The sequence below is a fragment of the Oncorhynchus mykiss genome, chromosome 8, assembly GCF_057628025.1.
Source record: "Oncorhynchus mykiss isolate SJ-2025 chromosome 8, ASM5762802v1, whole genome shotgun sequence".
Classification (NCBI taxonomy): domain Eukaryota; kingdom Metazoa; phylum Chordata; class Actinopteri; order Salmoniformes; family Salmonidae; genus Oncorhynchus; species Oncorhynchus mykiss.
The window spans coordinates 57,631,535-57,646,078 of NC_143029.1; the positions used below are offsets into that span (position 1 = coordinate 57,631,535).

The 14,544-nt window shown below is 43.0% G+C and overlaps 1 protein-coding gene across 2 annotated transcripts in view; it reads left to right on the forward strand.

The window, feature by feature from the left end:
* Positions 1–14,544, forward strand: part of LOC110530181 (phospholipid phosphatase-related protein type 5-like) — a 63,112-nt gene that overhangs the window by 29,774 nt on the left and 18,794 nt on the right. Inside the window, exons 4-5 of one of the 2 annotated variants that reach the window (XM_036985741.2) lie at positions 3,800–3,976; positions 5,097–5,276. In XM_036985741.2, coding sequence (XP_036841636.1) covers positions 3,800–3,976; positions 5,097–5,162 — 243 coding nt within the window. In that variant the 3' untranslated portion in view covers positions 5,163–5,276. Of the gene's footprint in view, positions 1–3,799; positions 3,977–5,096; positions 5,277–14,544 lie in introns of those variants that run through there. The other variant, XM_021613048.3, reaches the window with a different exon arrangement.

Sequence of the window (14,544 nt, forward strand, 5' to 3'; positions counted from 1 at the left end):
AATGTTTTGTTTGAATTATTTATTGTTGCCAGAGGAGGGGTGCATTTGGAGTCAATGCAGGGCTAGTTATTCAAATAGCTTTCTGGTTAATACTGTAGGCTATGTCTCTGGGTCTCAGGGCTGCTCTGTGCCTACTAGCTAGCGCTTAGCGGTAATTGCTGCCTCTTGCTCTTCAGCCTTATTGGACGTTGTCTCTCAGAATCAGACACAGACTCGGCTGAATAACCCTTGTCTCTCCTTCATGCTTGTCGCTAGAGGGGTGAGGGACTGGAGGTTTGTTGGAAGAGCAGAAACAATGTCCTCTCCAAACGTTACTAGAGCAAATGTTTCATCTCCACTTCATTGAAACCTCTAATTAATTGAAAGTTTAAATATATACTGAACAAAAATATAAACACAACATGTAAAGTGTTGGTCCCATGTTTCATGAGCTGAAATAAAAGATCAACATTTTTTTCCATACGCACAAAAAGCTTATTTCTCTCAAATTTGTTAACGTCCCTGTTAGTGAGCATTTCTCCTTTTCCAAGATAATCTATCAACCTGACAGGTGTGGCATATCAAGAATCAGCATGATCATTACAGAGCTGCACCTTGTGCTGGGAACAATAGCAGGCCATTCTAAAATGTGTAGTTTTGTCACACAACACAATGCCACAGATGTCTCAAGTTGAGGGAGTGTGCAATTGGCATGCTGACTGCAGGAAAGTAACCACGCTAGCCCAGGACCTCCACATCCGGCTTCTTCACCTGCTGGATCATCTGAGGGGGCAGTTCTGAAGAGTATTTCTGTCTGTAATAAATTATTTTTGTGGGGAAAAACTCATTCTGTTTGGCTGGGCCCTGCCCCACAGTGGGTGGGCCTGTGCCCTCCCAGGCCCGCCCATGGCTGCCCCTGCCAAGTCATGTGAAATCCATAAAGTAGGGCCTAACGAATGTATTTCAATTGACTGATTTCCTTCTATGAACTGTAACTAAATCTTTGAAATTGTTGCATGTTGTGTTTATATTTTTGTTCAGTATAATTAACCTTTGGTGGCAGATTCAACATGACTTTTCATTCAGCAAATTAACTACAGAGACATAGAACTTAGAACTCTTAACAGTGTTCATTGCAATTGACCCTGCAGCGGTAGGAAAAGTAAGCCTTGCCTGAGTCAGACTCCTTCCCTATGGGCTATTCTATCTCCTGTTTCTATAGTGTGAGGCAGCTTGACATACAAGCACAGCCCCATAGACAGCAGAGACACCAGGTCCCAAATGTTTTGTCTTTCATATGAAATGACTGGAAATCGAACACCCAACCTTCCAATCTGATGTACTGAGTACGGAGACTATGCTTCTCGGAGTCATGGCTGAACAAGGACATGGATAATATACATCTAGCTAGTTTTTCTATGCATCGGCAGGACAGAATGGCAGATTCCGATAAGATCAGGGGGGTGATGTGTGTCTCTTTATTAACAACAGCTGGTGCACGATCTCTGATATTAAGGAAGTCTCAAGGTTCCAAAAGGGTTCTTTGGCTGTCCCCATAGGAAAACCCTTTTTGGTTCCAGGTAGAAGCCTGTGGGGAAAAGGTTTTACATGGAACATAAAAGGGTTCTACCTGGAACCAAAAAGCATTCTTCAAAGGGGTTTCCTGTCGGAGAACCCGTTTAGGTTCTAGATAGCAGCTTTTTTTCTAAGAGTGTAGAATACCTCATAATAAGCTCTATACCAGGGTTATTCAAAGCTTGCCCTACGAGGTCTGTGGAACTGGCTTCGAGGTTCAGTGTTGACTTTGAGGACTGTAAGACCACACTATTCACCAAGATAGTTTTCAACTGTATTTTCCGTAGCTGTCTATTTATCATCACAAACCGATGCTGGCACTAAGGCCGCACTCACCGAGCTGTATAGCGTAATAAGCAAAACCAAAAATGCTCATCCAGAGGCGGCGCTCCTAGTGGCCGGTGATTTTAATGCAGGAAAACTGAAGTCCGTTTGACATAATTTCTACCAGCATGTCACCTGTGCAACTAGAGGAATACAAACTCTAGATCACCTTTACTCCACACACAGAGACACATACGAAGCTCCCCCGCCCTCCTTTTGCCAAATTGGACCATAAATATATCCTCCTGATTCCTGCTGACAAGCAAACACTCAAATCACGCTCTCTGTGGTGAGTAAGATATTTAAACAGGTTAACATTCAGAAGAATTACCAGGACGTGTACATAGAGCTTGTGCTTACCAGTTGGCAAGTGTCCTCACTGACATTTTCAACCTCTCTCTGACACGTCTGTAATATCTACATGTTTCAAGCAAACCACCATAGGCCCTGTGCCTAAGAACGGCCAAGTAACATGTCTAAATGACTACCGCCTCTGTAGCCATGAAATGCTTTGAAAAGCTGGTCATGGCTCACATCAACACCATAATCCCAGACACCCTGGACCCACTCCAGTTCGCATACTACCCCAGCAGATCCACAGATGATGCAATCTCTATTTCATTCCACACTGCCCTTTCCCACCTGGACAAAAGGAACACCTATGTGAGAGTGCTGTTCATTGACTACAGCCCAGCGTTCAGTGCCCTACAAGTTCATCACTAAGCTAAGGACCCTGGGATTGAACACCTCCCTCTGCAAATGGATCCTGGATTTCCTGATGGACCGCCACCAGGTGGCGAGTTTAGGCAACAACACATCCGCCATGCTGACCCTCAACGTGTGGGCCCCTCAGGGGTGCGTGCTGAGTCCCCTCCTGTACGCCTTGGTCACACATGACTGCGTGGCCGCGCACAACCCAAACAGCATACTTTTAAGTCTGCCGACGATTCGCCGGTGGTAGGCCTGATCACAGATGACGATGAGACAGACTATAGGGACTAGGTCAGAGCCCTGGCAGTGTGGTGCCAAGACAACAACCTCTCCCTCAACCTCGGCAAGACAAAGGAGCTAAATGTGGACTACAGGAAACGGAAGCCCGAACAGGTCCCCCATTCATATCAACAGGGCAATAGTGGAGCGGGTGTACACTATCATGGTCCAAACACACCAACACAGTCGTGAAGAGGGCATGAAAACACCTCTTCCCCTCAGGAGGCTGAAAAGATTTGGCATGGGCCCTCAGATCCTCTATGTTCTACAGCTGCACCATTGAAAGCACTTTGACTGGCTCCATCACTGCTTCGTATGGCAACTGCTCGGCATCCGACCGTAAGGCGCTACAGTGTGTAGTGCATACAACCCAGTACATCACTGGGGCCAAACTCCCTGCCATCCAGGACCTCTATACCAGGTGACCAGGTGGTGTCAGAGGAAGGCCCTAAAATTTCTCAAAGACTCCAGCCTACCCAGGCCATTTGGAATTTACATTGACTCCCTTTATTATCTATTTATTTATCTTAGTTGTTTTGCGCTGGCTCTATGCACTCTGACACTCCAACACACACACACACACACACACACACACGCACACGTACACGCGCACACACACACGTTCACATTTCACATATGCTGCTGCTACTCTATTTATTCTGTATTCTGATTGCCTAGTTACATTTACCCCTACCCACATATACATACTGTATTACCTCAACTACCTCGTACCCCTGCACATTGACTCAGTACTGGTACTCCTTGTGTATAGCCTCGTTAGCCTGTTTTTATTGTGTTACTATTTCCTTTTTTATTTAGCAAATATTCATCTTACTTTTTAACTGCATTGTTGGGAATGGGCTCATAAGTAAGCATTTCTCTGTAACTTCTACACCAGTTGTTGGATTTGATGTGTGTCTCCCTGCTGCAGATGTACATCACGTTAACAGTGAAGGCCAAGGGGACCAAGCTGGCCAAGCCTGTCGTATCTCTGGGTCTCATATGTCTGGCGTTTCTCACGGGCATCAACAGGGTGGTGGAGTACCGCAACCACTGGTGTGACGTCATCGCCGGATTCATCATTGGAGGGGCCATAGCAGTCTTCATGGTGAGGGATCTCAACATCTTTATACTACAGCCTTCTTTTTAAAGATAGAGGGATCGTTTCTTTGAACGGGTTTGTTACGTATTGTTAGGTTCTTATTTTTTAGAGTAAATGACTCACGGACACTAGAGAAGCTTTAACCAAGTTGAATTATTCCCAAAGGTTCTGTACAGATGTATTCAGACAGCAAAACATTTCTCTCCATCACAGTTATATACATCCCACTTAAGACACTCCTCCTTCTCTCCAATCCTTACATCTTATGGTTCAACAGAAAGAGGGTAAAGAGGGTAACAGGATACCAAACCCTTATTACTACCTTAAGGGAATCTGTCCTCACCTCCTGACCTCAATCCCTCCGTCACCTAATCCACAGATATCCATCTGTCTTCCCTATATCAACAGTTGCTCTCCTCTCGTTCGCTCAACACATTCCAAAGCCTTCTGGCTTTCTACAGAGAACCATTAACTTGTGACATAAAACCCAGTCTCTTTCACTCTTTCTATTCAAGGCTTCTTCTCTATCGTTTATTTAATATCTCAATGTTCAACGTTTAGCCGATTCCAACAGTCCTTCCTCTTGAACAATAGCGTCCTAATGTTCAATTTACAAAAACTTCGAAATGACTTATAAATGGATAAACCATGGTAATAAAACATGAATTTACACAAAAACAAAAACAAATTATTATAAAACATGAATTACACAATCTAACAAATGGAACAAACAATGAACAACATTCACCTGTACTATGATCACACAATTTTAATTCCCATCTATCATCACATAACAAAATGCCATTCCAGCTGAATCACGCTGTCTTGTTATATGTCAGATGGAGTGGCTTTGGTTTCTCCACTTCCCCCTTCTGGTTCCTAAGAGAGTAATAGCACAAGACTTGGAAAGCAACAAAAAGACAAACAAAACATAACAGTATAAACAATGTGATAAGCTATGCATAATTATATATAAATGAAAACCAAAGTCTGAGACCCTGACAATTCCCACTCTCTCTTCACCCGACCTATGCCTCCCGGATACTTTCCTGCTGAGTTCCACAAAAATTAAAGCTCTAAAAAAGCTTCCTCATGCTTACACCCAGTCTTCCCCTTTCGGCCCCAGGTTCCGAGAGGTGTTCCCAAGTCATGTCATTTCCACTTTGTTCTCCATCTCCTCCATTTCAACTGATAGGCACGTCACCTGATATGCAAGTACGTATCCCTAATCAACATTACATCATCTTGAGGTCACTCAGCACTGTATCTGCTTTCACATCAATGCCTTCAACATTTTTGTTCAGAGTACAATGACCCCTCTATCCTTTATCATATGATGCATTAACCAAAAAAGCAGCTAACCCCAACTATGATGTTTATAGTAGCTCCCAGACCCCACACATCTGTATGTCTTACAGTGGAATCTCTCTCTCGCTCCGCTTCCTCAGTCATGGTGTTTTCACCCACCCATCATGCAGCTGGAACTCACTTCACGTGAGAACTATGCACCCCCCCAAGGAGAGACATGACGATCTTTACCGCTGCAGGTACTGTATGGAGTAGTGTGGGTCCCAAACCAACGCTGTCCCAACACCCCCGCCTGGTGTCTCTTGTATTCAGCCCGTGCCCTTGGTTATACCTCTGCTTCCACCTGAGGATATACACACTGCAGCACATGGGTCATTTCCTGACAACATCATTTGTGATATTTGAATAACCACATCCCGTGTCCTCCCATCGGCCCCCCATTTACCAGTTACTAATCCATGTGACATGAGTCGTCATAAACTGATATCCCAACAATGCTACTAAAGTAACCATTGCTACTTAGTAACCATTGCTACTTCCAACATGGCCCATGACAATAGTCTCACAATACCGTCATTTGTGCAGTAGCCCAATTCCATGCTATCAATATAGCATCCTTCGCTACTAATACTGCTCCTTCAGTTACTGTCCCTACAGCGCCTGCCGTGAGAACACCTCCTGCATGTAATCTGTCAAATGTACACCGGCTGTTAGAAATTGGAGAAAAATGAACGAGTTGGGAATAATATCCAAACTAACAAAACTCTGAGTCACAGGTGTCCTGAAAGCTTTACCATAGTGTCTGAAATGCCACCACAATCTCTTCTACTCTTACCACGATCTAGGTATGTGTAATGTTCAACTAAATCCCCATATTGTGTACAGTTAGCTGCTCTCCCACTTCCATTAGAGGTCTCCTGTAACAATATACAGTCTCCGGGGAATGATACTCCTCCATAATCTAACCCATAACACACTATACTCCTAATGCATTTTCTACAGTTATAAACATACTAACACAAAGTACATGTTTAATAGCTTCGCACAACTCATTGATGCGATGTAACGTAACAATTCTGAGTGCAGGGTAAAACAGTTAAAACCTTCATGGTTGTCCCAAGCTTTCATCCAGTGATTCCCCCCCAAACAATCCACCTCCCCTCAGGATGACACTCAGAGATAAGTATCCCAATCACAACTGAAACGTTTGATCAATTCTCCAACCCATATTTAGATTGACTGACCTCAGTGCTGACTTTGAGTCTAGGGCTCAAATTCCAGTTGACCAACTTAGCACAGATCATCCCTGCTAGAACATACATTTATAAACAACCTTTTATTGCTGGTCATAACTCTTCTCAATACAGCCCCCCCCCCTGTCCCTGTTTTCCTGTCATGATTGGCCTGGTAAAGAAAGATCAGTATCTCAATGCATTCTTGAGTCTAAATAGTTAGCAGGGCGTATTCCAACTCCCGGATCCCAATCTGGTGATATTTGTATCAAAACAAAAACACAACATGAAATCAGCAATACATATATCACAATCCATTTGAAGTAACTGTCATCCCTATTTGCCTTTCTATATGCAGCCTGAACACAGTACCACTGTATAAGTACCCAAAGACCAGGACCTCAGGGAACTGGTCATTTTCCCCTTTCAAACACGTGATTAAACAAAAACATGTTAAATCAAAAATGAACAAATTCGAATAACTAATCCACTTAGACTTACAACTCTTTATAACTCCCTACGGAAATAATAATAATTTCCTAAAGTAATGGTACAATTTGGATAGAGAATGGTGTTTCTCATGAATTTTATAATGAAATCCCCCTGTTCCGTCAATTTCTAATGAGGGTGATCATTCCTCATTAGGATTTTGTTTGTGTACAGAGCTTTCTACACCATTAAAATGTTTCCTCTCCCTTCCTTTCCCTTTCCTTTGGAAACCATTTAAATAGCTCTTCAAAACATTTCCATCCTCCTGCATACCCAATTTAACTGCATTGAAAAGACCCCATACAATAAATCCCACAACATGGCGACAGTATCTCTCTACCGAGTCCAACGATTCACTGGTCTCCTTTTCCCCATGATTCTCTATAACCACCACACCACATAAAATATGAAAAGTAAATTTTAGGTTTGGTAAGCCCTATACCAATTCCTCATGATCCCAGTTCATTTTAGGTTAGGTAACCCCTATACTAATTCCTCGTGACCCCTCCACTCTTTCGTCCATTCTAGAATTCCATTCCAGAATAAGACATCAAATGTAAATTTATTTAAAAATAAAACCAAATAAAATGTCTGATTTAAACAAACCCTAAGGAGTGTTTGGCCATATAATTGAAATGTTTTACCTTTAGAATCCATTCCCCTGGCATTTCGCCTTGATTCTTCAACCCAAAATACATTTTCCTGTGGCAAATTTAGCCAATTTGTCATCGTAAGGAATTCGCAATATATACATGTGGTTTTCTAACACTTTCTCTCACCAAGGCAGCCGCCTTAGCCATTCTGTCTGCTTTACGATTCCTTATGCCGATTTTATCTGTACGACTAGTATGAGCTTCACATTTCACCACTGTTAATTTACTGGGTAACTGACATGCTTCTGATAATACCTCCAGACCATTTTTAATTGTGTTCCTGTCGCTTAACATGCCCCGTTGTGACCACAATGTACCGAAATCATGAACTACTCCAAATGCATACCACACACAGCGTACCCCGTTATGTTACTCTCTTCCCTTCAGTGTTCATGTATCTAGAGCCATCTGTATACAATATTTTTCCCGATTCCAATGCTGTCTCTTGCAAATCAGGCCTAGGTTTTGGAGTAATCTGATCTGGGTGACATGTCTGCGATTCACCCTCCCCATGCAACGACATTAACGACGCAGGTTTCAAAGCACCAATCACCTGAAATTGTACATTTTCATGTGATGTTCACTATGGTTGCTACTGCGTGTGTAACATACAAATCTACTTTTTGACCCATTGTAATGGAAGCCGTGTTATGCAACACTGTTTCTGACGCCTGTACCTCCCTAAGGTACGGTAGTAGCATTCCTCTTGGCCCTCTTCATTTTTGCGTAACCATCGCGCTACAATGTTTTTCCTGTTCACGAACAACATTTTTTAACAGATCATTTTAGATTTGGCAATCCCAATGCTGGCACTTGACACAATTGCTTCTTTAACTCGACAAACGCTTCCTCACACTCTTGATTCCACTCTATCCTCTCATGGGGGACCCCCCCCCCCCTTTCGTCAACTTTGTAAGTGTCTCAACAATTTCAGAAAATGACGAAATAAAATGTCTTACAAAATTGAAAACTCCTGAGGTTTTCCTGAGCGTGCGAGGAGTGTTTGGTCATGCCAAAGAACGCATTGTTTCTACCCGATCCCCGGTAATGCGTATCTTGCCCTTAGAAATCAAAACCCCAAAATAAGTTACCTCTTGCTTTGGTAGTTGTGCTTTGTCATATGATGCTTTATGACCCTGTTACGCCAAATTGTCTACCAATGTGTTGCGGTCTCGCACATAAAATGTCTATGAACCACTTATTGATAGAACAGAGACTATACACCAATAGAACAGAGGCTATGCACCAATAGAACAGAGACTATACACCGCTCGGTGAAAGTTCCATTCCTTCTACTTTCCGGAGGATTTGTTGTTGCGCTTTTGAAAATGATGCAAACGCTTGCTTGGCAGCATTTTCTCCAGTCCCTTTTTCAATGACCAATAGCCCCACTCCTAAAACAGGACTCAGTCTCCCTACGCTTTGATGCTTTTCCGCTAAGTTTTTTTGTCTTGTCTTGGCCATTGAAACTATGGGTAGTGATTTTCTCAATGGCCCTATTAACCCCTCGCCGGTCTGCGAGTTAAGCCTTGGTAAGATTTCAGGGAATAGAAAAGACTGCTCTATGAATATTTTATATGAGATGAATGCAGAGATGACAATCTGTAGGGGACTATGACACCACATTCCAAGACTGTCCTAATAACATCCTCTGGGATGCCCCTGGAACATACCGGGAACTAGACAAAATCTCCAGAGGACCATAATACAATGCCCAAGAACGTCCTAAAATCGTCCCTGTGGACGTCCCTGGGTAAATGCGGGAACTACACAAACCTCCAGATGACCATGACACAAAATCCTGACCACTTTTGGCACACACAACGCGGGCGGTGAGGTCGGCATGTAATGGACATCATAACAACTTGTTATACTGTGACCAAACCGGGACCTATACTGAACATCCTCTTCTGGTCCCGAGGTTAACAATATGTTTTAATATTCCTGGAACGTTCCCAGAACGTGAGTTGGATAAAGTCTCGCCAAAACCCTTAAAGGGACCTAATGGGAACTTTGCAGAATGTCCTTAGGACGTCCCCTGTTTGCTGGGTAGTGAATACAACCCTGTGTGCGTCCCTTTTCTCTCACCATCTTTTAAAAAAAGAGGCACCAGGGATAGCCACAAGATGTAGGATGACATTTCTTCTAAGCACTGATCTAAGGCCGGTTTTACCATTTCCTCCCAATGATTAATCTTAAGACTGTCATAGATTGATCCTTGTTTAACTATCTACTGTAGATCTGGGTGGAAAACTTGGAAAATCAATGGTCATGGCTCAGTTCTGTTTTCTGTAAGTACATGGAGTAGCCAGCCAAATAACAAAAGTAACCAACCAGGGAGTTCTGGGCTTAAGAGGTTCGGGGGGAAAACATTGCAGAACAAGCTCTATTTTTGTGGCCTCTGGTACATGCGAATGCCTTGAAATACACAGCTAATTTTAATACTTTAACAACTTTACCTCCAAGATTGTGGTATTGAGTAAAAAGACATTACTTTACAATTAAAATGACTAAAAATGTATGAATTCAGTGTTTCGGATATCATCTATTGTCTAGGCCTATATGATCAGGACAATTTTTCTAAGTAAGATAACCTTTTTTAAACATTTAACCAGTGTCCTCTTGAGATTAAAATCATATTTACAGTTTTACTGCAATATATGAATTGCCACAATAATGTTTGTTCGTCAAATGACAGTGCATTCGGGAAGTATTCAGACCCCTTGACTTTTTCCACATTTTGTTACTATAGCCTTATTCTAAAATGGATGAAATAGTTTTTTTCCCCCTCATCAATATACACACAATACGCCATAATGACAAAGCAAAAACAGTTTTTAGAATTTTTTTGCACATTTATGAAACAAAAACCCCCCAGAAATAATGCATTTACATAAGTATTCAGACCCTTTACTCAGTACTTTGTTGAAGCAGCGATCACAGCCTCGAGTCTTCTTGGGTATGACACTACAAGCTTGGCGGAGCTTCTCCCATTCTTCTCTGCAGATCCTCTCAAGCTCTGTCAGGTTGGATGGGTAGCGTTGCTATACAGCTATTGTCTGGTCAGAGTTGTTCGTTCGGGTTCAAGTCCGGGCTCTGGCTGGGCCACTCAAGGACTTTCAGAGACTTGTCCCAAAGCCACTCCTGCGTTGTCTTGGCTGTGTGCTTAGGGTCGTTTTCCTGTTGGAAGTTGATCCTTTGTCCCAGTCTGAGCGCTCTGGAGCAGGTTTTCATCAAGGATCTCTCTGTCTTTTGCACCATTCATCTTTCCCTCGATCCTGTCTAGTCTGCCTCTGAAAAACATCCCCACAGCATGATGCTGCCACCGCCATGCTTCATTGTAGGGATGGTTCCAGGTTTCCTCCAGACTTGACACTTGGCATTCAGGCAAAGAGGCCAATCTTGTTTTCATCAGACCAGAGAATCTTGTTGCTCATGGTCTGAAAGTAATGTAGGTGCCTTTTGGTAAACTCCAAGCAGGCTGTCATGTGCCTTTTACTGAGGTGTGTCTTCTGTCTGGTCACTCTACCATAAAGGCCTGATTGGTGGAGTGCTGCAGAGACGGTTGTCCTTCTGGAAAGTTCTCCCATCTGCTCTGTCAGAGTGATCATCTGGTTCTTGGTCACCACCCTGAATAAGGCAATTGCCTGATTGCTCAGTTTGGATGGGAGGCCAGCTCTAGGAAGATTCTTGGCAGTTCCAAAGTTCTTCCGTTTAAAAATGATGGAGGCCACTGTTCTTCGGGACCTTCAATGCTGCAGACATTTTTTGGTACCCTTTCCCCTGTCTCGGAGCTGGACAATTTCTTCAATCACCATGGCTTGGTCGACTGTCGGACCTTATATAGACAGGTGTGTGTGCCTTTCTAAATCAGGTCCAATCAATTGAATTTACCACAGGTGGACTCCAATCAAGTTGTAGAAACATCTCAAGGATGATCAATGGAAACAGGATGCACCGGAGCGCGATTGAGTCTCATAGCAATACTTATGTAAATAAGGAATTTCTGTTTTTTCTTTGTACATTTAAAACAGTTGTTGCTTTGTCATTATGGGGTTTTGCATGTAGATTGATGATTTAATACATTTTAGAATAAGGCCGTAACGTAACAAAATGTGGAAAAATTCAAGGGGTCTGAATACTTTCCGATTGCACAATGTATTTTATTGGCTCTGCTGCTGTGGACACTTAGGGTAAGGAAAGCAATGTCATTTTGTAATTTGGGTGAACTATCCCTTTAACAGTTTGTACTTTCAATCAATCACTGTGGGTGGGACTGTCAGGGGAGGGGGCAGGTTGTTTTTGAGTCACAGAATATTTAGGGTTTCAGACCTGTCAATCACTGTGGGTGGGACTTAGAGGAAGGCTGTAGATTAGTAGTCAAGTCAGAAAAACTAGTTTAGTCTACTATTTTAATTGAATTTATTGTAGCAAAATCTAAATCTAGTCTACACTTCAATTGAATGTATTGTGGCAAAAACCTAATAAAATCTTTTGTGTTCTTTCAAGTAAACATTGATTCCCTGTTGTGAAAAAATATAGAATCACAGGAAATGGTTTTAAAAATGCAACATTTTCAGGTGGAGGACCCTCAGACAGATACAAAGTCAGGCACCCATGAATAGACCTACAGGTATGATTCAGTGGAGGCTGCTGTCGCGGGGCGGACGGCTCATAACAATGTATGGAACGGAGTAAACGGAATGTTATCAAACCATGTGTTTGATGTATTTGACACCATTCCAGTCATAATGCTCCAGCCATTACCACGAGCCCATCCTCCCCAATTAAGGTGCCACCAACCTCCTGTGGTATGATTCCTTGTATCCTGATGACTAATAATAAGGACATCAGGGAATGCTGTATCTTTGTTTTTACAGACACATGGCTTACATACAATTCACTCGACTGTGCTTTGTAATTTTGCGTATGGTGACTTCTGATTAAGGTATGGTGGAAGGTGTATGTTTCCTCGTCAACAATTCCTTGTGTACCGAAGTTGAAAACATCTCGAGCTCCTATTATCACAGCTGTGTACATACCCCTACAAGCACACATCAAGGCCGCACCTAGTGAACTATATAAGCACATTAACCAGCAAGAATTGTCTCACCTGGAAGCAGTCTTGATTGCCGTGGGAGATTTTAACCAAGCAAATTGTAAACAAATGATTCCAAAGTATCACCAACATGTAAACTGCCACACGAATGGAAACAACGTGCTGGACCATGTGTACGCAAACAGCCGTGATGTGTAAAACGCCATCCCCCACCCTCACTTCGGCCAATCAGATAGCGTCTCTCTGTTCCTTCTCCAAGCCTACAAGCAGCAACTCAAGAGGCAGCCATCAATACAGAGAATAGTGAGGCGCTGGACATAGGAGGCAGACTCGATGCTTTCAGGACTGTTTTTGAAAATACTGATTGGAATATGCTCAAAGATTCCTCAACCCAGGATTCATCCATCAACATTGAGGAATATACATCGTCAGTCACGGGCTTCATTAGGAAATGCGTTGATGATGATGTACCCACAATAACAATCTGGACATACCCCAACCAAAAAAACTGGATGAACTGAGAAATCCATACCTTGCTGAGAGCCCGAGGTTCAGAATTCAATGTCAGCAGAACGAACCCCGACGACCCTGTGTCGCGCAACGCGTAGAATGCAAGTAGCTAGGAGCTCCGCAAATCCACCTGTGTGGTGCACACACACATAGAGTATATGCATTCATGCTACACACAAATTACAACGACTGCTACCAGACTCAATTTGCTCATACTGCACAATTTAAACACTTGCCCTCCAATCCCTCCTTGTGTAAATATTGTACTATAAATTGTGCCTTCCTGTAGTATACCTATGCTAAAATGTCTATTCTATTCTATTCAGCCATTTACTTTATGTTCATATTTTTATTTTCTTATTTCTTATTGTTGTTGCATTGTCGAGAAGGAACCTGCAAGTAAGCATTTCGTTGGACAGTGTATACCATGTGTATCCTGTACATACGACTAATAAAACTTGAAACGTGATTGAAGCATGTTGGTGATCAGGCATTGTGTCATCAGCAAACTTGATGATTGAGTTGGAGACGTGTCTGGCCACGCAGTCATGGGTGTACAGGAGGGGGCTGAGCACGCACCTTTGTGGGGCCCACATGGCGAGGATTATCGTGGCGGAGGTGTTGTTGCCTACCTTTACCACCTGGGGTCGGCCAGTCAGGAAGTTCAGGATAGTTGCACAGGTCGGGCTTCAGACCCAGGGCCCCGAGCTTAGTGATGATCTTGAACAGGGAGAGGAAGTAGGGGGCTAAGCATGCACCCTTTTGGGCACTGTGTTGAGGATCAGCTTGGCGGGAGTGTTGTTGCCTATCTTCACCACCTGGCGTCGGCCCGTCAGGAAGTCCAGGCCCAGTTGCACAGGGCGCGGTTCAGACCAAGGGCCCCGAGATTAGTGATGAGCTTGAAGGGCACTATGTTGTTGAAGGTGAGTGTTCAATCAATAAATGGTGTTCAATGGCTTTCAATCAAGAAATTGATAATAAAAACTTTTGCTAGACTTTTGACTTTGCTGAAAAAACGTATATGTTATTGATTTACGTTCTCTGCTATATCGTGGATCAAGAGTAACCTGCCTAACCGAAAACAGAGGGTGTCCTTTAATGGAATTCTCTTCAACATAATCCAGGTAGAGTCGGGCACAACCCCAGGGCAGCTGTCTACTAATGACCTGCCACTGGCACTGAGTAAAGCCTGTGTGTCTATGTATGCTGATGACTCAACATTATACTTGTCCGCTACCACAGCAAGTTAAATCACAACAATACTTAACAAATAGCTACAGTCAGTTTTAGAATGGGTGGCAAGTAATAAGCTAGTCCTAAATA